The following is a 25,659-nucleotide window of genomic DNA, read 5'->3' as shown; positions in this document are numbered from 1 at the left end:
ATCATTCTACCACCACTCTGCTGCCTCTCTGATACGCAAAATACTTTACAATCTAAAAAAAAACTCTTTTTTTCTTCTCATTTATTCTTCAACTATTTAAAGCTGATTTTACATTCAATGTAAAAGTGCTATAGAAATAAAGATGACTTGACTTACTGTGGCTATGGCCTGCCCACCAACAAAACCACCTGACTGACATACTATATAAACCAACAGTCATAGCTGTGACATGCAAAAGTGCAAAGATTCTATTGATTTTATGCTACCACAGTGATAAATAGCCAAGTGTTTATCTGTTTAAATAATGGTGCATCAGTCTTGGGGTTACACCATTATTGTAAAGGAGAAAAAATAACTTGTTGATTGGCACTTCCATGGATGTGGAACAGTTTAAGTGTTCAGATTTGTCTTTTTCTACCTTACAGTGTTTTTTTTATTTGGACAAAACTGACAGTAGTAACAACACACTGTGTCTTGTTTTGGGGGGTTTATTGTGTCCCCCTTGTTCTTTTATTTTCTCACTGTTGGCACGGTGCAATAATAGCGCTTCCTATGTTAGAGTGTCAACAAGTAATCGCTACTAGATTGCTTATCACACTTTCATATGTGTAGCATTTGCATAATATTAAAATATTTTTAATATTATTTATTTGCCATTTATACATATATCAGAATGATGGACAATGCAACACCCCAATGTCCAATCAGAAAGGATTTAGCAGTACGATATGCCTCAAATGGATATGCATTCTGAGGATTAGATGAGTCTAAAAAGCCATTGTGAGTTTTTTCACACTGTATCTCAAGCACTGATCTAATCTCCAGTAATATCCTCTGTTAAAAACATATCCACTACACAGAATGTTTTATTTTTTCATACATATTGTATGTTTCTGAAGAAAATCCAGCTTCCACACTTTGGTTTTCACTCTGTCAACTGTTGCTGTCACTTCTTCTACACACTCTTTGTGAAGTAACAGTGACTGTGTTTCTCTAGAGCTGAGGATTTCCAACTGAGCCACGGCTCTGGCCAAATTGCCTGGCACTGAGTTCTGCCCTGCATCAATGCCAGACTGGCCAGAGATACCACAGCTGGGGTGGATGAAGAGCCCAGTCAACTATTACAAAATTACTGTCACTGTTAGTCATGAATCTCTGCCTAATTCTCTAAAAGTCTGTACTCGTAATATTTTCTGCAGTTTCTGTGCCTTTATCTCTCATTTTAATGCTCAAGAAAAGATAAAGTTTCGACAATAAAGCTTTTTTACTACTTTTAACTTTTGCATTTAACTTCCATACCCTTTGTTCTATCCCTTCCATCATTGATATTCTAAATCTACCAAGAGTTCACAACAGTTTGGTCATTTCGAATTGAAGGAGTTTAGTTAAAAACTTAAAATACCTCTGAAGTATCTTTCTTCACATTATGTTTCTCCTGAAAATACTCCAGCAACTCAGATAATATTCAGCATCTCTACGTTTCAGTGCTGGATGATTTGAGTTCTATCCATAGCTTTATGTTCTAAAATAGATTGCCATGACCTCAAAGGACATCTTTTTTTCATTTGTTTCTTAGACAAATTAAAGTGGTAACATTTAGACTTCAGCTAAAGTCCCCTTATGGTCAGATTTCTGTTGTATTCTTGAACAAAACAACAGCATCTCTATGCCTCAGACTATCTAAACTATCATTAATATCTTCGCACACTGAGTAATCTACACTACATTTCAAATTCATTTTGTAGCTGTAAACTGTTTGAGAATGGTTGTACTATTTCTTCATTTTTAGTTCCTTTAAAGATTTTTAGGGAAACAAGCATGCAAGACAAAGTGATAACTAAGTGAAACATGACTGGAATGATCATGAAGTCTCTTGAGGTTTGAAAAATCAACCTCTGAGCTGTAACTCTCAGTACAGACCAACGCACTGTATTGAAAACATCTCCAAAATGTTGGAGTGTGTTCACAAGAACCGATAATGTAGACACAAATGCGTTATTAGTAAAACCTATTACATTAATAATTTTTAAATCACAGATAAATGCAATGCGCACTCGACAAGATGAGAAAATGTGAATAGTTCCATACATCTCAACAGTCAGTCACAGGATGTGACACACTCTTGTTGTACTATTATACGAGATGCTTTGCATCACTGGGCTCATCTAAAAACCTCATGTTATACCACAGATACGTAGACATGCTTTAAAGGAATGAGAACATAAAAGCAAAACACTTTACCATGGCATCCTTCCACGAACCACAAGCGCTGGTCATTGGAATGAGCCATGTGTGTTTACCTCTGCCCTCCTGCCCACTGTTCAAAAGGCATAATCCAACCCGTCACAGAATACTCAGAACTATTAATAGCAGCTAATTGATGCCAAAGACGACTAGGCTCAATGTCCGAGCCAGGCCAACCGAGAGACACGAAACTGGCTGCCACAGTTTCGACAAGCAGCTCTCAGACAGGATTACACAACAGCTATCAGAAAGTACTTTCGCTGGCACTGACAGTGTGTGATCTCAGCCTGATCCAGACCACCTTTAGTTCTATCATCGTCATCTTCCAAATGGTCGATTATTGCATGGATTTAATCTATCTATCTATCTATCTATCTATCTATCTATCTATCTATCTATCTATCTATCTGTCTGTCTGTCTGTCTGTCTGTCTGTCTGTCTGTCTGTCTGTCTGTCTGTCTGTCTGTCTGTCTGTCTGTCTGTCTGTTTGTTCCATACATGTTGAAGTAAAAATGTTACCCTAAACCAGTTCTTTTTTTAAATCTCAAATATATTTACATTTATATCAACTAAAAACTGAATTATTAAACTTTTAATTTGCGTATCCTCTAGGGCAGGGGTCTCAAACTCAGTTCCTAGGAGGCCACAGCCCTACACAGTTTAGTTCCAACCCTGCTTCAGCACACTTACCTGTAGGTTTCAAACAAACCTGAAGTAGTCAATTAGTATGATCAGGTGTGTTTAATTAGAGTTGGAACTAAACTGTTGACACCCCTGCTCAATGACAATAGTTGGCCGAGATATAATCTGGAATCTGAGGATTCCAAAAAATGTAAATATTGAAAAGATTGTCTTTAAAATTGTTTAAATTAAGTGCTTAGCAATGAACGTTAAACAAAAAATGAATTCTGATGTATTTACAGTAGAAAATTTACCAGAATATTATTGGAACATCATCTTTGTTTAATAATCTAATGATTTTTGCCATAAAATAAAGCCGATAATGGCCAAAAATATCCCCAAGCAACAGAAGACTGGATTTGTGGTCTTGGGTCATATGCTTGAATGTGTGTTTTTTTTTTTTTTTTTTTTACTTATTTACATTGTTTGTGTGAGCGCATGGCTCTCATGTGTTGGAATTAAATGCGTATTAAAATCTGATGCCAACTGTTACGGGGCCAACATGTGTGAGCATGGTCTGTTTTCCACAACCTTATTTTGATTAAATCAAGTTGTTTTTTTCACCCAGCCAGCCAATCAGATCTCTCGCCTTATGGGAACATACGAGCGACATACAGCTGCGCATCCCTGGGCGGCACAAACAAGTCCTATAAGGAATTAAACCAGATTTAATTTCAGTCTAAAACTGTAGGCTTAAGATTAGTTTAGCTCATCTCTTTGTCCTCTGTATCCTATGAGAAAAACAAGGATCTAGCGTGAGGTAAATATCCCATTTAGAAATATTAAAAACTCGTGTTGTTTTGATGATGTAATAAAAGGCCTGTGTGTATCAACTATTGCACACACTGAAAAACAAAAACATACTGGAAGACCAGAGGATGGAATCCTCTTAAAAACATGCAAGAATGAAAAAGAGTAAATAGAGAAATGTGTTTGTTTTGTTTTTCAGCACACTATTTAAAATTAATATTGATGTATAAATGAAATAAAAATATAAACCTATATTAGTTGTATATTTGTAATAACTCTAGAATATGATATATACAACCTAATACAAACATTCTTTGCTTTGCAGTTCTGGTTTTGTATTCTATCTGCAAAAGGCCTTACTCAAATAAATAAATAAAAAATGTAAAATAAATATGCCAGATATTGGTTGAAAGGCAACACTTTATAATTGACTGCTTGGATGTTTTGTGATGTGATCTCGGTGATCCAAAATGCTTGCCAGCAAGCCACAAACCACAGAGAGAAATAGAATTGAAATTCAGCTGTGTCTGACTATCATTTTCTAACTTAGATGTTGGAGCTGAGGGGAAGAGAGCGAGAGAGACAGACAGACTGAGGTCCCTTGGGTTCTGCATGAAGCATGTGTAGCGAGAGCATGTGCATACAGTTCAGAATATCAAATCTGATCTAATTAAAACCTTTGAACCATATGACACACAAAAATGAACAGCTGAAACATCCAGCGTGGTTTATTCGTTTGCCAACCAACGTGGTGCAATTATGCGGTCGCATTTGCTTCACTAAATAACCCTTTTCGATTATGTAATGTTTTAATTACAATTTTACACCGCCTATTTTATTTCCCATAGTCTTTTGGATGGATGTCAGGTCTGAAGAGGAGACAGCAGAGCGAGGGAGGGAGGGACGGACGGAGGAAGAGAGTTGAGGAGGAGGAGAAGGAGGAGGGTGCGTGCTGGAGATCTCGGAACGGAACAGACAGACAGGCGCGCGCGCGTGCGTGCGTGCGTGCGTGGCCGACGCGCGGGGAAGCTGACCGGACCCATGCGTGTCCCCCAGGTGACCTGCGTCTACGAGCACGGCCCGCGCGCTCCGGCTCATCTCATTGACGGCGTCACAATCAAGCTCAATGCGTTATAAACGCAACTGTATAGACGCCAATATTGCATGTTTAAAATATTACAAGAGCAATGAACTCATTGAACCCGAGCGCGTCTGTTCACCTCCCCGTACTATAGTTACTCGACGCTCTGAAAACGTTTCAAACCCATGAGGTATCCCCTTCAGCACAACGTGTCAAACACTAATATGTATCTGGCAGCCTTTTGTACGATTCAAGACACGCACAGAACATGCATATACAATCAGGTGGTAACTGTACCTTCCAGCCGGCTGAGCTATTGCTGTCTCCTTTATCCTTGAAATATGGCACAAATCGCACCATCCAGTCATAGATTTGCGATAAGGTGAGCCTTTTCTCTGGGGTGCTCTCAATGGCACGCGTGATCAGATCCGCGTAGGACTGGTTGCCCCACGCGTTCCGTCGCGACGACTTGGATTTGCGCAGCTGGCCGGCCACATCCAGCGCGGCGCCGGACATGCACGCTGGGGCTGCCGCTATAGGGGCAGGGGCGCCGGCTGGATGCTTGAACTCCGTCGGCGCCCCACCGCTCCGGCACGCCGGCACGTTGCGCGGCTCCACTTTCACAGGCAGCGCACGGCTCTCCTCCTCCGGACACGGCAGCGGCCAGGTGCACGACCTCGGTCGGCAGTGCGGCTCATAGTCGGCGTCCAGTTCAACCTGATGCGCGTCTATCCCGCTGCTCTCCATCATTAACATGCTGCTTTTGCGCGTCAAAAGGCAAGGTCAAGGGGGGAAAACAACAACAATGCGCCCTTAAATCCACTGATGATGGACTGTGTGTGATCTCTCAGTCTGTAGTCTTTTTACACCAAATGAGTAAAAGCAAAAGCACCGGGAGCCGTGAATAGACTGCTCATTCTTGTGTCTCTTGTCGCCTGTAATGTACTAAACACGCAAAAGCATCCAATGCATCACGATGTGCAACAGTCTGTCTTCCATATTACTGAACAATTCAGTCACACGCAAGCGGGTGTCCATAGGGCTGAGGTGCTGAAATCACACACCCATCACTGAAGCGTCTCGTGCATGCAAAGTCCCTTTAATCGCGCGCTCGCACCAACTGTTGATTGCTTTGACAGACGGTCTGACAGACACGCTGGGCAAAGCTTGTAAATCTATCTCATCAAGAAGGGCGAAATCAATTGACTTCCTCTGGAGTCTGGCCACAGTTTCCGTTTGTCTGGAGCTCTCCCGTCCCTTTTTTCTCTGCAGATTTGAAAGCGGTCTCTCACGCGAGCGCAGTCACTATTGCAATTGCTGATAGTAGACGCGGCGCGGGTGCCCTAAAAATAGGGTCGCGTGAATGGAGCGGCACAATTCTGCCGTTGAGCAATATTTTTCAAGGTTTTATTATAGTTGTTGTTATTATTATTTGCCTTAGATAAAATATTCAGACGAACATTCCTTCCACATCGGTTCACGCCTGTTTGCGGATGACTAGACGGGGCTGTAGCGGCGGATAAATGCTGCTATCAGATAATTGGACGGCGCTTGAATCAAGTCACTCCCTCCAGAACAGGTTTATCCGGGGGACGCGCATCTTCTACCACAAAACATTCATGCCTCTTTAGAAAGATTTACATGTGAAGGATTTGCGTCCAATCTTGAGGCAATTTGATCTTTAAAGTGAAGCAGCAATTATAAATTGCACTTGTAGACATATAATACTATTGTAGACTTTTATAACTCTGAGATGTTCATTTAAATTAATACAATTCGATAGAAAAACAAGTAAAAGTCACAAAATGTTCTAAATGGTAAAAACATCTTTAACTTGAATAACATCTATTTAATAGCCTATATTGTCTGTTTAGCTACAAACAATTAAATAAGCAATAGTCCAACAAATAACTAGGCTTTATGAATAGTTATGAATAAAGGTATGCATACTAATGAACTTAATATATTATATACATATCCAATACAATGTGATAAATACAATTGACATTTATCAATTGTGATATTGAAGTGAGTAAAAGTGATGGGATGGAGTGACGAGAGATATGTGCTCATCCCTTAGTTACAAAGAAAATTTATATATATATATATATATATATATATATATATATATATATATATATATATATATATATATATATATATATTTTTTTTTTTTTTTTTTTTTTTCGGCTTAGTCCCTTTATTAATCCGGGATACTTATCCAGCATGTTTCATGCCCTTCCAGCTGCAACCCATCACTGGGAAACATCCATACATACCCATATATATATATATATATATATATATATATATATATATATATATATATATATATATATATATATATACACACACACACACACACACAGTACGTTTTCTTAATTGTTATGTTTAATAGTTTAATTTTACTTTAAAGGAAACTATTAACCATAAAAGATAAATTAATGAATCTACAAAAAAAGTGTCCTTGTTTCCAAGCAGCCAATATCATATATGTATTTATTATTTACTTCTTTTCAGTGTTCATATTTGGAAATGCAACCTGTTGCGTTGACAGGCAGGGGAATTTAAGCATGTGACCAAAGCGCGCATGTGAAATCCCCGCGCTCACACTGCGACCTGCACTGGCCATGCATACATTTAACAGGGTTTTCTGCCCACATGATGTTAGTTCCCATGAAATAAGTCGAGAGCAGCTATTCATGGATGCCTGTCAGTAGATAATCTCCACCCCAACATCATATTATTCATGAGAGACACACACCACAGCGCCAAAATTCCATTTTGCCAAACGTGCTTCGGGTGAGGAGGGGTGTATTTCTTTTGGAAATGATGGCTCTTGGCAAGCGTTTCTCTTGTCTATGAACAAGTGCGGTGGGCGGGACGCGAGTGAGTGTGACATTCGGTGTACAGCTCGTGTGTGACTCGCTGATAAATTGACCGAGGGGATTCCGCCCACGCCGCGAGCCAGAACGCGCGTATCAGATCCTATTGAATCTGACAGGAGGGAAGGGCCGACGGACACGCTCCGCCAATCAACGCCCTCCGCCAAAAGATTCTCTCCACTCATTGGTTGTTCCCTGGCACAGGTAGGCGGCAACAGTCTGAATGTATAAAAGCCGTAACCCCCTTTTCGGGTGGAAAATCCCCCAACGGTGACGTAACGATGGACCATTGACAGCTGGTCGTCAATGGCAACCTAATCCTCCAATGCTCTGTAGTGGAATGCTTTCATCATGATTAAATGCTGCTTTTACAACACAAAATGTGGAAAAGAGAGGGAGAGCAAGAGGTACACGCAGAGGAAGGTAGGGATAAGAGAGAGATGTTGTAAATGAGAACAAACAGAGGTTTAATTCACAACACATGGGCCTGTGGTTTTGGAAAGGAGATTTTTATGCACCACAATGAAGTTGTAACAGGAATGTGGTGTGACTCCTACAGCATGGAATGAAAACACTGCGTTTCAGCCAGTTTAACAGATTTAATGGTGTGCTCGTCTTTGCTGTGAAAGAGCCCTCGGCAAAAACATAAGAACATGATGTGATATTGAGGAGATTGGGGCTAGTTGTCACAGGGGCTACAAACCAGCTAGTGTCACCCATCACAGCTGTGGTGACGTATATACTGTAGGTTTAACACTTGGAAAAGCGCTTAAATAGCAATACGTTTGTGTGAATTCTGTCTACCAAACTGATATACAATCAGAAAAACTTTAGACACAATAATGATTCATTTCATGAAATTCTAGTTGGAGCAAACTGTCACTAGGCATAGTACTCTGACGGTATGTCAACCTTGGATAAAAATATCACGGTTTCACGGTATTGTGATTACTGCTCTAAAAATTATTATTTTTAAATGTCTGGGTATAAAACAACAGCTGTTTTCCCCTCTGAACACTATATATTTTATTTTGTGAAAAATGTAAATATTTTGGAACAGTAAACATGTCAGGCAAAATAATTTTAAATTAATCATAGACTTCTGCTGTCTTCATTACTTTGTAAATCACAGATAATGACATCTTAAGATATATTTTCTGCTAGAGACACTAAAAGTGTAAATAAAAAATTGTATACCTTAGGAACAGTATTACAGAAGATTTTGGTGGTTTTAAAACCTTGACTTTTCCAAACCGCTGTATACCTTGAAAATGGTTATTGTCCCATATTTTTAAATTAATGTTTACTTTTTTGTCTGTTAGAGGGTTAGTTTACCTGCCAAATGAAATCAATAGTTATTCACCAATATGTAATTTTAAACCCCTAAGACCTTCATCTGTATTTAGGAATTCACAAATTATTAGAGACCTCCCTCATCCTTCATACACAACAAGGCTCCCGAGACATTTAATGTCAAGAAAAATATTCTATGAAAATATATATGAATATGAAAATATTCTAAATAATTTACACTAAATAATAATATTTAAATAAATCTAAACATGAGTGTGAGTAATTAATACATTATTCTTTTTATACTTTTTTTATGAGGAGTGGAACAACTGTCATGCCAGCCACCTTTTAAGCTTTTTTGGTTCTGGAAGTATTTTTGCACGTGTGTCTATATAAACAGAAGATGTTGTACCTTAAAATTCCATTCATACAGTTTATATTTATTCTGTAAAGAACATACTTTTTAGTGATCCAAAAATATATATCAACGGTTTCTGTGATTGTGAATGAATAGTGGAAGAAAGTTGTTCCTCATACAACAGGATTTTTAGACTCTGTGTTTGATTTTCTTTTTTATATACATGATTATGCAGTCAAACTTTTGTATCAATGCAATATCACACTTGTAGCAGTGTGATACAGCTGTACATGGTTACTAGTGGGATACTAAGGCACTCGTGCCAACGCATGCCTTCCACCAGTGCAGATATACAGCCTCTGTTTAGACAGTTCTGTCTGGTTCTCAAATCTGATTGGCTGATAGCTGTACCATATTCTGCAATAACAGCACTCGTACAACCTCCTCACCCTTCTGTATTACTTTGCCCACATAGAGTGACAGCAGATCAATAAACTCACTACAGTTTGACAAATATTGCCGCTGTTAGACAAAATACTTTACTTTTGGGGCTTCTTTGGGCGAGATTTTAGTTGTTTAGATTGCAACTGCAGTTCATTTGTGTCTATTTTAAATATTTGTAATTTAGAGAAGATATACTGTGTTGGCATCTATCAGCCTATCAAGAGCATAGCAAAGAAAGTTGATGTTCCACCACAAGATGGTGACAAATACCACATAATAAATCCTTAGAAGAGAAAAACTCTGTGTAGTTTCAAACTACAGCTGATCAATCATTATTAAACAGGTAAGTGACTTTCTAAGTCAATCTCTTTCTTTTATATGCTGTGGTGCTGTATTTATATAGTCTGGTAGTGTTTGCTTTGCTTTGGCTTTTTCAGGATTAATTATTGTGATATGCCAATTGTAACAGAAAACCGGGAAATCTCTGTAGACTGATGGCATTTTATGCCTTTCAGCCTTAAAATCTTAAATCAGGCTAAATCACCTGTTTTGTCATCACTTTAGATATTACCCTAGAGAATCATTCAGTTACTAGCTCTAAAGTGTTGTTTGTGCAGTAGCAATGGTTTCTGCTGTTCTGACATCAGCTGCAGATGTGACTGAATGGCGGAAGGAAGTAGTTCCTCTTACTAAAGGATTTTTAGAATCTCATGTTTGACTATCTTTTTTATATACACAGTTATGTTGTCGAATTGTTGTATAGATGCAATATCACACTCGTAGCAGTGCGGTATGACGGTATATTGTCACTGGTGGGCTAAACAACCAAATTTGGGCTAAACAACCCAGTATTTTTTAAAGTCTACTTTTTGTTAAGAATTATCATTGATTATCACATAGTCTTAATTATTATATATTTTTTACTATATGGCAAAATTGTGTTTTAGGAACATCTGGAGACCAACTTTGTACTGCAAAATTGTTTTACTGCTTTGAAAACTAGTTAGCAGTTAATAGCATGTTTAACCAACACAGTCTCACGGCAATTCTTAACTTTTTGATTTAGTGGCTAATTCGTATGAATTCGTACAATCTAATTTGTACAATTTAGTACAGTTTGCTCATCACCCAATGATGGTTGGGATTAGGGTTGGGGTTGGGCGCGAATTCGTACAAATTAGGCACTAAACTGACAAAACGTAAAATACTTACGTTTCCTCGTGAGATCAGGCCAGTTTAACTGGTTCATTCACAGCATACCCAAACTATTAGGAAAGTTATTACATAAGGTAAAGAAAAGCTTTTTCTTTTTTCTGTCTATTTCGGAAGACCTGTATAGTAACTCAACAGGATGCTTTATAAAACAAACCTCCCATAAGGAACACTTTAAAAATAATTATCAGTATAAAAAAAGAGATAATGTTCTGACAGAATATTAGCCGTATTGTTTCTGTGTACAGCTTTTCAGTTTTGTAATCTTAGTTTATGTTGAAATATACAGTTACTCAAGCAATCAATCAATAACCACCATCTGTTAATCACATTATTGTTCTTATTTTTATTTTTTTAATAAATGTTCACTAGAGTAAATATCTAGTGCCAGTATTCAATGTCTAGCTTATTTTTCCTCTATAAAAGCAGGCATGGTCTCTGTAACTGGAATTTAAAATATGTACATTTATTTTTAATTTATTGCGACTGTGATTATTAACACATTGGTTTGTTTTACTAATAACATTTGTTATGCAATCTGCTATAGACAGACAGCTTTTGTAGGCTTGTTGTGTATAATATTTGACCAATTTGCATGCCATTTAAAATTTGACTGGCCTCTCTGGAACACATCAACATGTCTGTCCATGATCATAGAGTTTCTTTTTTTTGTAGCTTATGCATAGTGCTAATTGGCTAATATGCGTAATCTAATGTGACCCACCTTCACTGCTTCATTTGTAATTGTGATTTAGTAACTTAAACGTTAAACTCCTTTTTTTCGTGTGGTAAAGAAGCTTAGACTTGATCCTCCCTCACTACAATTGATCTAAGCTTATTAGCAGGCCCACACAGAATCTGCACCTGCAGAACTCCACAGAAAGCTCTGCAATATTCCACCGAGAAGGAACATCATTCACAAAGTCCTTCAAAATCCCTTCCCAACATAAATCTATTAGCTAAGAGTAGTGTATGTAGTGTTCTCAGCTTAGTTAAACACATAGTTTTTCTATTGCATAATATTTTTTCCATGAAATCAAAACAAAAGTAATTTATTTTAAATATTGGGATTTTTAAAATGAATGATTTATCTGTGTAAATTGAGATACATAAAGTGGCAGTATTTGTCAAATGGGAGTAAAACCCTATTTTCACGGTTGGTAATCACCAGCAACACAAAGAATCTTCATAGATTTTTGTGAAAACAAATCTACAGAATTATGTGTAATAATATTGAGAGTGTAGTAACCTAAAAGCTTAAAACATGATATCGTCACCATGTAGATCATGTCAGCATAAAGCTTCAGACATGCCTTTCCTCAAGAATTAATGCTAACACCCTGTTTATGAAGTGGAATAGATGCAAGAGACAGTGTATGCGTATAAATGTCATAAGCTGGGTTTCCATCACCCTGTGTTAATGTACATTTTGAAGCATCACATAAAAACAAGTGAAGCACAATTATTGTGTAAAACACAATAATAATAATAATAATAATAATAATAATAATAAGAAGAAGAAGAAGAAGAAGAAGAAGAAGAAGAAGAAGAAAAAGAAGAAGAAGAAGAAGAATTTACGTTTGCTTTAGGTGGTTTTGGACCTTTTGGGAAAATTGTGAATAATGGGAAATGGGAAATGGAAATTTACTGTTGGTAACTAGGCTACCAATGTGATAGTCAGCTTCCCAATAGGTTTTGGGCAATGTCGACCAATTTGGCATTGTGCGATGTCTAATGTAAAACATTCCGATGTACTATGGCATCATTGTCGTATGCGATGGTGAATTAATTATATATGAATAATTAATTAAATCATAACGAATTAATGATAAATCATAAATAAATAAAGATAAGTTACACACAAAAATGACCACCTGTCAATCTCTTTTTCTGTGGAACTCTGGCATGAATATAGCCAGAGGGATCTCTGTCGTTATAATGGTGTCGACAAACTTGGTTGGTAAAAAAGGTCCACAACCAACAGCAACCAACAAACAGTATCTGGGGTTTTCGCTAAAATCACTAAGTACAAGCGTGAAAGAGAAAGATTAAAGCAGTGTATGAAGCTGTGACTAGTTATCTGATAGATTTAAAACACAGAAGAGTCATTAGATAGAGACAAGAATAATTAAATTTCATGTTTAACAACTATAGTGAGACGCAATCCAGCAGTACATCCTTGATAAACTGTCTGATGTGCACTGCTTTCTGGGGTTTTGTGCTCAAAGCTTCAGGAGACTGCAGCGCATAACAGAGTGTGTGTGTGTGTGTTTGTGTGTGGTCATGTAATGTGTGTTTCCAGCAGTACAGTGTAGAAGGAGGACTTTTCTGACATGGTAGGTAAAACTCCAGCATGGACAAAGATTGTTTTTCGTTCTAAAATGCCATTTTAAAACTAAGACATATTATTGTAAACAGGCTGTGTGTATTTTTCACGAGCGGGTTGCTGCTGCAACGAGGGCAGGGCAGAGGATGCCGATGCCAGCTCAGCCACATGATGTCTATCAGGCATCAGCGATGGACGATGGCATCGTCTAACAACTCAACCTTGCCTCTAAAACTACTTGATGAAATTTTTTTTTGCAAAATTTTGCACAAATTTACCATGTTAGGATTGAAACCAAGCTTTGTGAAGATCCTTGTGCATAAGTCTACTTGTATGCAAGTGCTTTATGTGTGTTATTTGTGACTGAAGTATGATTTAAGCTCTACAATGGTTCATCATATTCATCATTTCTCTCATCTTAAACAGAGTGCAGATATGATGCAAGTAAGGGATTCATTTAGCAGCTTAGGTGATTATAAAAGGAATGTGTGTGGTAAAAGTTTTTGTTGTGTCTTAACAATAAATTCTTCTGGAGATGATGTTGACTAAAAACAGCGACAGTGTTTAAGGGCAAGTCAAAGCAGACATTATTCAAAGGCAGCTAATGAACCAGTCGATTATGGAGGTGAATTTATTATAATTTCAAATTATTAAAAAATGATCTTGCATCTTCGAAAATTTGCAGACCTTTTACATTCAAAATGAGCTATGTTAATCACTACATCAATGACATATAGGGGCACTTATTTTTATACTTTTTGCAATGTCTACAGGTTCTGTTTGGTACAACTCGTTCTACAACCCATTTTAATTCCATTCTGCAGTTTACCTAAAGTTCTAAGCATTAAAGAGCTCTGTTGTTTGTATTTATTTATTTATAGTTTACAGTATGTAAATTAATGTTCTATATCACTTTATTTCATGGCCCTTTTGCAAATATTGTTAACTATAAGGTACATTGCAACTACATGTTAACTTATTCTCATTAGAATATTAGCAAACTCTCTGCTTAATATCTGCTGACTCTGCTCCACCAACATTTTTCCTGACTAGAAGAAACTATGCCATTACTAGTTAAATCACAATTATAGTGTAATGAGAATTATTTGGCATGTAGATGCAATGTAACTTGAAATCAACAGCATGTGTTAAAGGTCCATCAAACCTTTTCATCAAATAAAATTGATCAAAATATTAATATTTTTTATGACGAAGCGATGGTCCAGTAGGTAGTGCTGTGGCCTCAAAGCAAGAAGTTCTCTGGTTCAAGCCTTGGCTGGTTCAGTTGGCGTTTCTGTGTGGAGTTTGCATATTCTCTCCGCGTTTGCATGGGTTTCCTCCAGGTTCTCAGGTTTTCCCCACAGTCCAAAGACATGCGGTACAGGTGAATTGGGTAGGCTAAATTGTCCGTAGTGTATGAGTGTGCATAAGTGTATGGATGTTTCCCAGAAATGGGTTGCAGCTAAAAGGGCATCCACTGCGTAAAACATGTGCTGGATAAGTTATCGGTTCATTCCGCTGTGACACCCCAAATGAATAAAGGGACTAAGCCGAAAAGATAATGCATGAATAATTTTTTACTATTATTAAAGTAATTATTATTAATTTATTATTAAATAAATGTGATGCCAAATCACTTTTAATATGCATTTTTGAATGGAATTGTAATCACTGAACATGTAAAAGAACATCCCCTATGCTGTCCATAATATTAGTGAAGTTCAATTACATAACCCTGTCAAATGTAAAGATATATGGCTGGTGAAATATTTGAATAAATATCCAAGGGATGAAGTCAAAACTTCTTTATTTCATCATTGTCGAAAGATATATGGCATTGGAACGGTTTGCCCTGAGGCAGAGCTGTTCAGAATACAATCCTTTCAGGATTTCAACAGACCCGGGACTAAAAGCTTGCATTGACTGCATTGTGATTTGAATGCAGTAATAAAGAAAACCTAAACAGATGTTTTTTTCTAATGATAATATCTGGCTATAATTGTTTTAAGCCTAACACTGATGTGTAGACCACACATACACAACATTTGTGTAATCACAGCTACAGTATGAGCTTTCAGGTGCTATCATACCATCTCTGCATACCAGTTCTTCCATCTTTAATTGCTCTTCTCGACTGTTTAGTTTCTGTCTCACTAACGCTGACACTTACGCACACACTCACTGAGGTGATAGAGAATTTCTTTGACAGCAAATTAAAGGAAGTAAACATGCATTTGCTGTTGGGTTTGAACCGGGCCTCGAGCATTCACATCAGAGCTCTGTCAGTGAGATTACACTGCGCTGAACCAGCGTAGCACTAAGGGGTCCGTCATAGGGAAGCAAAAGTAGGGCATCAAATAAATATGCTTAAAATGATTTACAGCGAGATGTACGACTGCATTGTCCTCAACCCCGCTTCCTGTTTTCTGTCTATTTGTGTCACTGTCACACTCCCTTTTGTACTTTTCTAATTAGTGCTGTTTGCGGAGACATGCATCAGTACTTTTATTGCTCATATATTGAAAAACCTCTAAACTTAAGTCCAACATGTTTACATTCACTGGCCACTTTATTAGGTACACCTTACTAGTAATGGGTTGGACCGCCTTTTGGCATAGGTTCAACAAGGTACTGGAAATATTCTTCAGAGATTTTTGTTATTAAACTGATATCATCATGCAGTTGCTGCAGATTTGTCAGCTGCACATCCGTGATGTTAATCTTCCGTTTCTCCACATCCCAAATGTGCTCTATTGGATTGAGCTGTGGTGACTGTGGAGGTCATTTTAGTACAGTGAATTTATTGTCATGTCCAAGAAACCAGTCTAAAATGATTCACGTTTTATGACATGGCACATTATTCTTTTGAAAGTAGCCATCAGAAGATGGGTACACTGTGGTCATAAAGGGATGGTCAGCAACAATGGTCAGGTAGGCTGTAGTGTTGGCATAATGCTCGATTGGTACTAATGGGTACTAAGAAAATACTCCCCACACCATTACACTACCAACAACAGCCTGAACCATTGATACAAGGCAGGATGGATTCATGCTTTTATGTTGTTGACGCCAAATTCTGACTCTTCGGACAGAATGTCACAGCAGAAATCGAGGCTCATCAGACCAGACAATGTTTTTTCACAATCTTTCATTGTCCGATTTCGATGAGCCTGTGCAAATTGCAAATAAAGCCCTTCCGCCTTATGGATCGACGTGTTGTGCATTCCGTGATGCTCTTCTGCATAACTTGGTAGTAATGAGTGGTTATTTGTATTACTGTTGCCTTTCTATCAGCTCGAACCAGTCTGGCCATTCTCCTCTAACCTCTGGCAACAACAAGGCATTTGCACCCACATAACTGCCACTTAATGGATATTTTCTCTTTTTCAGGTCATTTTTGGTAAACCCTAGACATGGTTGTGCATGAAAATTCCAGTGGATCAACAGATTCTGAAATACTCAGATCAGCCTGTCTGCCATATTTAAAGTCACTTAAATCACCTTTCCTCCCCATTCTGATGATGTGATTGGCTGATTAGAAATTTGCGTTAACCAACTTTAACTTGGACAGGTGTACCTAATAAATTGACTGGTTTATGTACATTGACATTGAACAAGGTACCCAAGTAATTCATTCTTTAATTATTATTATTTTTTTTTTTTTTTTGGCTTAGTGCTTTTATTAATATTATTAATATTTATTAACAATTTTAGCTTACCCAATTTACCTATACCAAATGTCTTTAGACTTGTGGGGGAACTTTAGCGAACGCGGGGAGAACATGCAAACTCCACACAGATACGCCAACTAACCCAACCGAGGCTCCAACCAGTGACCTTTTTGCTGTGAGGCGACAGCACTACCTACTGCACCATCGCGTCACCCGGTACCTGAGTAATAATTTTGCTAATTATTTATTTTATATATTATTCATTTATTATAGTTGTTGTTATTATTATGTTGGTGATGAAGAATGTTTAAAATGGAACCTTTCCATAGCACAAATGGGTTTTTAAAAGCAAATGATCATTCTATCTAGATTATTTGGACTATCAAAACAATGTCCCGTAAGGTCTAAAATTAGTGGCATTAGTCTACACACTGTAGTGAACACCAGATAAACACAAACAAACACACAACTCTCATTGGTTTCATTTATTTTAAGGTCATTTTAGGATTGAACATGGTTACTTTATAGCAGAAACCCAGTATATTTTTTTTTCTTTGAATATTATATTAAGCTTGTTCAGATGTCAAATCTGGACTTTACTGTCTCTACCTATACAGTTTCTTCTTTTTTTATTTAATTGATTTTTTCAAAGAGTGTACAGTCAATATCTGGTACAGTGTATCTATATCAGTAGCTATGTTAGTGATGTTGACATCACCACTATGCTAAAAGACCTTCAATTACCAATTACTTAGTTGACCTTCAAAACTGAGAAGTGATGAAATGTGAAATGAAAAAGAAAACTCTTGAGGTGCATAAAACAGCATCAGTGTCAGAAGCTTTACCGTGTTTTAAATATTTGTGTTTATGAGTCCAAATCCTCTTACTCACATTTAAAATTGACTAGATTCGGCACACACTCAAGCGACATTTATATCTATTTAACTGATTTATGCTAAGTAAGCAGCATTTCACAACATTTTAAGCCTTCAAGAAGATTGGGCACAAGAGTAGAAGACCACACAGTTGTGACTCCACTCTGGTGTCTTGATTTATGCTGTGACATTCAGGTAATAGTCCAAATAATTGGATGATAATTGGCATAACTGTAATGTAATGTACATTGGGATTGGAACATCACATGTACAACACATGTAATCTTGCCACACACTGGATGACCCTATAGCAGCTGACTATTGTTTAAATGCAACACTTATTGTTGAGTATTGTTGCTGAGCGTTTCCATTTCTTTTAAACCAGTGCTCAGATCATATTATTGCTAATTTGGCAGTATAATGCATCATAATAAAAACCTCAAATCATTCCCAACTTTTTTTTCTTGAGCAAGAGAGTACTAAACTCACTGAACTCAACTGACCTCAAAAGTCACCAGATCACAACCCAATGAAGCACCTCTAGGGATGTGTTGCAGCCAACAAATTTACAGCAATATAATACAGACCAGAACATCTGAGGAATGTTTCCAACAAATTATTTAATCTATGCTAGATAGAACTAACGCAGTTATCCGAAAAATATAGTATTGTCAGTGTAGTGTACTGGTGAGTGTATCTCAATTGACAACAATAAATGATCAACCAAACAGATACACGTCTGATTAGCTAAAATATTACATACCTGTATAAACAAAGGCAAATAGACATTGGTGGGGCATATTATATTATGCTAATATTTAGCACTGAAAAAAAAACATCCTGCCAGTGACCAACACTCTAGCAAAATGACACTCTAGTGCAGCAAATCCTAATCACATTAAAAAATAAATCACAATTTCTTGTTTTCCTTGCATCTCTCAACCTAATTAACTTAATGACCCCTTCCTCACTTTCCTTTGATTTACTGGTTGCCCTTACTCTTTAATCACCTTTCCTACCCCTTTTACTTGAGCTTCACATTTCTAATTAATTCACTTTGGTGCTGCATGTTTAAAAGTTCCTAAAGATCTTCAGTTGGATTTAAGCAAATGTTATTAAAAATTAGATCTAAAAGGTTTAATGCACCATCCAATAAAATAAAAATAATACTGGTACTACTAGTACTACTACTCATTCATTTATTTTCTTTCGTCTTAGTCCATTTATTAATCCAGGGTCGCCACAGCGGAATGAACCGGCAACTTATTCAGCACATGTTTTACGCAGCTGATGCCCTTCCAGCTGCAACCTATCTCTCGGAAACATCCACAGACTCATTCACACTCATACACTACAGACAATTTTTGCGTACTCAATTCACCTATACCGCAGACTGTGGGGGAAACCAGAGCACCCGGAGGAAACCATACGCGAACCCCTCACTGCATGTCAGCTGCCGCCTTCAGCAATTCTCCTAATACATAACACACTATGATTTTATGATAATTTATAAACGGCAAAAGTGGCTGCAAAATATTTGACTGCATGTCACTGCCTCCTAAACGACTTAAACTATATAACTAAAGAACTCTCCACTGTGTTAAGCGAGAGCGCTTCTCCTCATGTTAAACTGAACAGTCGCATCATCGGTGACAAAAGCATGCTCAGAATTGGAAGGCCTAAAAACCAGTGTGAGTGCAGACCATCGTGGAGAAGGGAGGGGGGACAATCGTGCTTTGGTATGGTTCAAGGCAACTGTCCCTAGTGTGAGTGCGCCCTTATAGCAGCAAACTAGTTTTCCAAGTGTTGTCTCCTATTCAGGTATTGACCAGGCATCCCTGCTTACCTTCAGTAGGGGACAATGTGAGAGCTCCAAAGAGCTAGCTGCCAGCTAAATATCCACAAGACAAATCAGTAACAAACTACCATGAGTGTAATGACATAAGGTGGGAAAAACTCTAGGGGGCTTGGTGATTTCAACCAATAGGGGCTCTTTGAACGCTTTACCAATATCCAAAAGCTGAAAAACCTCTAAACGTTTTTAAAAGCTTTCCCAAGCATTCCCATTGGCCAGACAAACAAACAATATTTATTCACCAAGTAATTCCATTGTTATGAGCAATATCCTGCTGTCAGGATTCCCCAACAAACCAAATATGAAAAAAAACAACAGAGCTGCAATGTTTAAACTTGTAGGGAAATCAACCTAAAATTGAGACTTGTTGTCATTTCTGCAAGTAATTATGGGATCAGTGACATTTGAGCCAGGTAGAATGTGTTTGCAGTAGCATTTTTTCACCAAATATAATGGAACATTTCATTCTTTGCTTTTCCTTCCCGTGTCCTCAAGTTCCCTTCAGCATTGCCTAGTTATTTGGCATTCATACTTGCAACAACCTTCTTTCCTCTCTCTCGCTCTCTCAGCTCTCACTGGTGTTGTGTTACATAAGTCATAGTTTTTGGATTGTTTGTCTGAGTGGGGCGGGGAAGTGCGGGAGAGGGGGCGGTTGGGTGTTCCTGCCCCGGCAGAGCTGATGGCCATCCCAGGAATGCGTCTCCTCCTCACACCTGGGACACCGCCAACAATGTGGCCTCCCAATGTCACCGCATGTGAGGAAGAGAGGAGGGAGGGAAAAGCGTTTGGCTCGGGGCTACGGGAGCCTGTCCAAAGAGAGAGCACTGGGGCTCACTCCCTCTGGGTTGGCAACATACTATGCTTTGACTAATACTTCCTGCATGGATGCGTGAGTCGAGTCCCAGTTTATTTTTTTTCGTTCTTAAGATGTGGAAACCGCACTGGAATATGGCCTCCTGCTTTATAGGGCTCACATGCAGGATTTAGATCTGGAAGTCCACTTGAACCAGAGGATTGATATGATGAGACAGGGAATTAGGGGTTTATCTTTGTCTAAAAGAGTGGTTTAATGCACAAAATCCAACACAAGCTATTAGTCTCACCCCACAGAAGAGGAAGGAACTTGAAGGAAAAAGCAGGATGTAGGTTCATGTTCCCTACCATACCATTATTGTGACAGCACAATAATCTTCTTTAGTTGGCTTCACATGTTCAGATGGAGATCTAAAAGCCCTGGTCACATCAAACGAAATCAAAGAACAGATGAATTTATGTAATTTCGAATAAAGTCATGCCAAAACAAACTTTTTTAATTCATTTTAGCAGTTTAAAACAGCTTCCCAAAACAATTTTTTGGACAAGTTCAGTTTGTCTCCAAGCATCTTGAGCTACCATTGGTCTGTGGTGATTAGGCAATCAGTGGGTGTGTTATAGAAATCCTTCTATTTATTTCTCATTCCACATTGGTTAGGCGGAAGAAGACTGTCCAAAACAACAACACTAGCCACATAAATTAATTGGAGAGTAGAGAAGTAGAGCTGGTACACATGTATCCGCACCTGCACAATTGCTTGTGAAGAGATTTTAAAGACTCTAAGGGGGTCACACACTGTACAAGAAGCACACCTCATCATTCCATGTCTTTTCTATGAATTTGTGCACACCAGAGGTGCCACTTGGTTTCTGTCCACGGCTTATAGAAAACAATGTTAAGATTTAACATGCTGAGGTTGCGCTCCTCATTTTGACAGCTGTTTGACACCTTTATGAAAATGTTCATTTCCTTTCACCCACCATTCACCATTTCATTGTTGTATTTAGGGGTACATGCAAGCAGCGTGACACAATTACAACCCCACCTACTGCAGCGTGGGGTTGTTTAAGTGTCTGAAAACAGTATCTTCTCTGAGCCATTTCAAACTGCTTTTTGCCCTCGAACAAAGAAAAAAAAAGGACTTCAAAGTATTTAAAGGATTTAAAGTATAGAAAAGCTTCAAAAGTGATATACTGAGAGTGGCAGACAACTGGTACAGTACATAAATACAAAATAAAAGCTTTAATGGTTGGATTATCCACACTGTTGAAATCAGAAAGCTGTGGTCAAGTTAGATATAAAATAACCTTAACAATAATAGTGCAGCTATGTATTAGGCACAAATCAAATAGACATACCTTTCAAGCTTCTTTTTGTTGGTCGATTGGGCACATTTATGTGATTGATTGACATAAACATGTGTTTTTTCATCATACAATGTTTTACCTTCTTGTGGATGTCTATTAAAATGACTGGATTTTGAACAAAAACAAATAACTGAACATCATTACATGTTGTATCTTTATGATGCAATATACAACTACCACAATATCACAGCAATTTGTCACTTTTTGATTAGTGGATAATTCGTATGAATTCATACAATCTAATTGGTTCATTTATTACAATTTGCTCATCACCCAATGTCGGTTGGATTTAGGGGTGGGGTTTGGTGCCACGCCTCCTTTTTAAAATCGTACATTTTCGTAAAACTCAATTCGTACAAATTTGTATGAATTAGCCACTAAACTGATAAAATGTAAAATACTTACGTTTCCTAACTATTCTTTACCTTCTCAGCAATGATGTGTTGTAGCAAGCATCATTATCTACAGTAGCACTCCTTAAAAATCAAGGGTCAGTCATCTTCACCATTGTCAGTGGCAACAGAGTATATCAGAAAACATTTGATGGCATGGTCTACTAGTTAGGTAAATTTAAACACTCAGAGTGACTGACCAACAAACTGTCGCTTTCTTTTATTTAGTGTGGCTGCACTAGAGAGCGGATTGTTCTTTCCTGATGAAATAACAGGACCACAAAACCTGTCATAAGTAAACATTTTTATAAATTGAGATTTATGCATTATGTGAAAGTTAATTAAAAATAAATAGGCGTTCCATTGATGCACACTTTGTTGTCATAGAACACCTATTTGAAAATCTGGAATCTGAAGGTGGTGATACTCTGGGCAACTTTGAGAGCAATGTTGCTGTCAATGCCATGGTCAACCAGATGAGAAACAGGGCAGTATTTAGCATAACAGACATTAGGCAACAAGCATTCAGACAGAAGCAAATCTGCTGCCAATTCATATTATCTGGAAACATTCCTTCAATACCCACCACCCTCAGTGCTTATTAATATACAGTTGAAGTCATAATTATTAGCCCCCCGGTTTATTTTCCCCCCAATTTCTGTGTAACGGAGAGAAGATTTTTTTTTAACACTTTTCTAAACAGAATAGTTTTAATAACTAATTTCTAATAACTAACTTATTTTATCTTTGCCATGATGACAGTAAATAATATTTTACTAGATATTTTTCAAGACACTTCTATAAAGCTTAAAGTGACATTTAAAGGCTTAACTGGGTTAATTAGGTTAACTAGGCAGGTTAGGGTAATTAGACAAGTTCCTGTATAATTATGATTTATTCTGTAGACTGTCGTGAAAAAATATAGCTTAAAGGGGCTAATCATTTTGTCCCTAAAATGGTGTTTAAAAAATGTAAAACTTCTTTTATTGTGGCCGAAATAAAACAAATAAGACTTTCTCTAAAAGCAAAAATATTATCAGACATACTGTGAAAATTTCCTTGCCCTGTTAAACATCATTTTGGAAATATTTAAAAAAGAAAAAAAAATTAAAGGGGGGGCTAATAATTCCAACTTAAACTGTAACTAATGTATAGAATGCACAAAACAAACACCCTGAAATGCTATACAGAAAAGTACAAGGAAGCTAAATCGCTTACTGCAAAGTGGACTGCTGTTGGCATTTTAAGCAGTAAATTACATAAAAATCCTGACACATGAAAATTTACCAAAACAATAAGCAACAACTGACCTAACAGATCCAGATACAGTTTTATTGCCAATTTTTAAGGGGAAATATGCCAAGCAGTATTACTCGTCAACATTGCTGGGCAACATTGCTTTAAGGGTTGTGCCATATATTATCACCTTAAGAGTTAAAAAGATAAATAAATAACATAAGGCTGGTTCTATGGTATAGGAACTTCAAATAATGATTGGTAAACATTTATCATTGCATTGGCTGCTTTTCAAGTGCCCGGATTTTACATACTACATATATTACATATATACTATATATTAAGTTTTATGCTTCCTAACTTTTGCAACTGTGTTGATGATTATCTGTGAATTGAAAATGTGTCAGTCCAGTTTCTTTAGAGTTAAATCTTAGCTTAGTTCAGTTCATTAATGATTGAGAATTGGGGGTCAACATGATCAACCAAAACCAACAACAACAATTGTTGTACATGAGAACTTGTTTCACTGTTCCTAAAAATATTGCTGGAAGGACAATTTTGTTGTGTTCACAAGACTGGAACTGTTGAAAGATTTAACTTTTCAGGAATACCATTTTATTAGCTCCAACATCAGAGTAAGGGCTAATCCAGCAGGACAACATTTGCTTATATGGGGCAAATACATACCATACATAATAGCAGCACAGTATATTAAGTGTTACAAGAGAAACATATTTAGAAAGCTGTTTAAACAACATTTTAAACAACATTTTAAACAACAACATTTTATACAACATTTTAAACAACTGTTTAAACAACATTTTCAGCCAAAATCAGACACAACAAAACCCACGTGTGAGCAAACACACAACAATAACAGAGTACGTTAGTCTTATTGTTGCTCAAATGTTTGCTAACACTTCATCAGCAAAGTGTGGATTTACTCCACATATTAAAACCAACTGAGACGCATCTTATAAACAGTGAATTCTACATACAACGCAAAGCCATAGCATTATCTTTACAAAAGCCCCTAAAGGGGGTCACACACCAGATGCGATGCTCGCTGACGCGTCACACCACCATGTAGCACAATGCATTTTAGAATACTAAACAAGGTACACAAGGTGAATTCGACGGCTGTCCGCGGCGCCCAGCTACAACTCAGGACATTGTTCATATTTCTGCTGTGCTACAGAGCCCAATCTAAATAGTTTCATATTAAATAACTTTTGGATGTGTTCATCCAGTATCATATGCGCGGCACAGCACTGATCAGCGCATCCAATGTGCGACCTGCTTAAGGTCACAGGGGCAGTACCCTACAAATACTAAAAGTTGCATCACTCTACCTAATTAAAAAGTTGCTTATTAGTACTTAAAGACTACACATTAGTTAAGTACATATTGCCTAAAATTTACATATTAGCACCTGTTAGCTTTTGTACCTTATATGGCAATGATCCTCAACCACCAAGCCACGGACTGGTACCAGTTTGTGGCTCAATTGGTACGAGCTGCACAAGAAATCATTAATTATTTCCATTTTATTTATTATCTGAGTCTGAAAAATCTTTTATGTTGAAAAATCATTTATGTTTAAAAATGACTATTCTCTCAGTTACATCTCGGTCACTTTAGCGCCCAAATTTAACACATAGGCAGCAAAATGAGTAAGAAACAGACGTCTTTGAGAAGTTTCTTTGCCAAGTGGAAAAGGCCCAGTGAAGGACCCGCCAAGGTGTAGGTCCGCAACCCATTTGTCAACAAATCAGATGAATCCAGCATGTCTAGAAGATCAACTGATAGAGATTGCAAATGATGACAGCCTTTTAGGGGCCTTTCGCATATTGCATCTTTTCTAGAGTTCGCACAAGTTCGTTGTTTCCAAAGGAGATGCAAGGCCTGCGCCTTCCAGACAAGTTGAATAAATCCCACGAGCACACCATGACTCACATGACAAGAACTGACCAATTAGCTTCAGACAAACCAGAACACCCAAACACTATAGTGCTTTGTAATTTTCTCCATAAAGAAAACTTATTGTATTGACAGCAATGTTTCGTCAGCTTGCCATCCTCTGAGAAAGCGTTGAAAATGAAAAGCATTGTCAAACGTTGACCCACCCCGCGGTCATAAAAAGGTTTAGGACCAGAGCCTTAGGGTACTGCCCTA

At 37.6% G+C, this 25,659-nt stretch overlaps 2 protein-coding genes across 4 annotated transcripts in view; one reads left to right on the top strand and one right to left on the bottom strand.

Moving 5' to 3' along the window:
- foxo6b (forkhead box O6 b) overlaps positions 1 to 5,739 on the bottom strand; it is a 49,685-nt gene extending 43,946 nt beyond the window's left edge. Inside the window, 1 exon segment of the mRNA NM_001135132.2 lies at positions 5,054 to 5,739. Coding sequence (NP_001128604.2) covers positions 5,054 to 5,512 — 459 coding nt within the window. The 5' untranslated portion in view covers positions 5,513 to 5,739.
- ftr55 (finTRIM family, member 55) overlaps positions 1 to 25,659 on the top strand; it is a 157,405-nt gene that overhangs the window by 2,444 nt on the left and 129,302 nt on the right. The window contains exon 3 of one of the 3 annotated variants that reach the window (XR_012394975.1): positions 998 to 4,037. The exons of the other annotated variants lie outside the window; for them this stretch is intronic. The gene's annotated coding sequence lies outside the window, so the exon portion shown is untranslated. Of the gene's footprint in view, positions 1 to 997; positions 4,038 to 25,659 lie in introns of those variants that run through there. 3 annotated transcript variants of the gene reach the window in all.

Source organism: Danio rerio, chromosome 19 (genome assembly GCF_049306965.1).
Source record: "Danio rerio strain Tuebingen ecotype United States chromosome 19, GRCz12tu, whole genome shotgun sequence".
Taxonomy (NCBI): Eukaryota; Metazoa; Chordata; class Actinopteri; order Cypriniformes; family Danionidae; genus Danio; species Danio rerio.
Note: the sequence above shows the minus strand (reverse complement) of the source record. Positions and strands in the feature narration are given on the sequence as shown.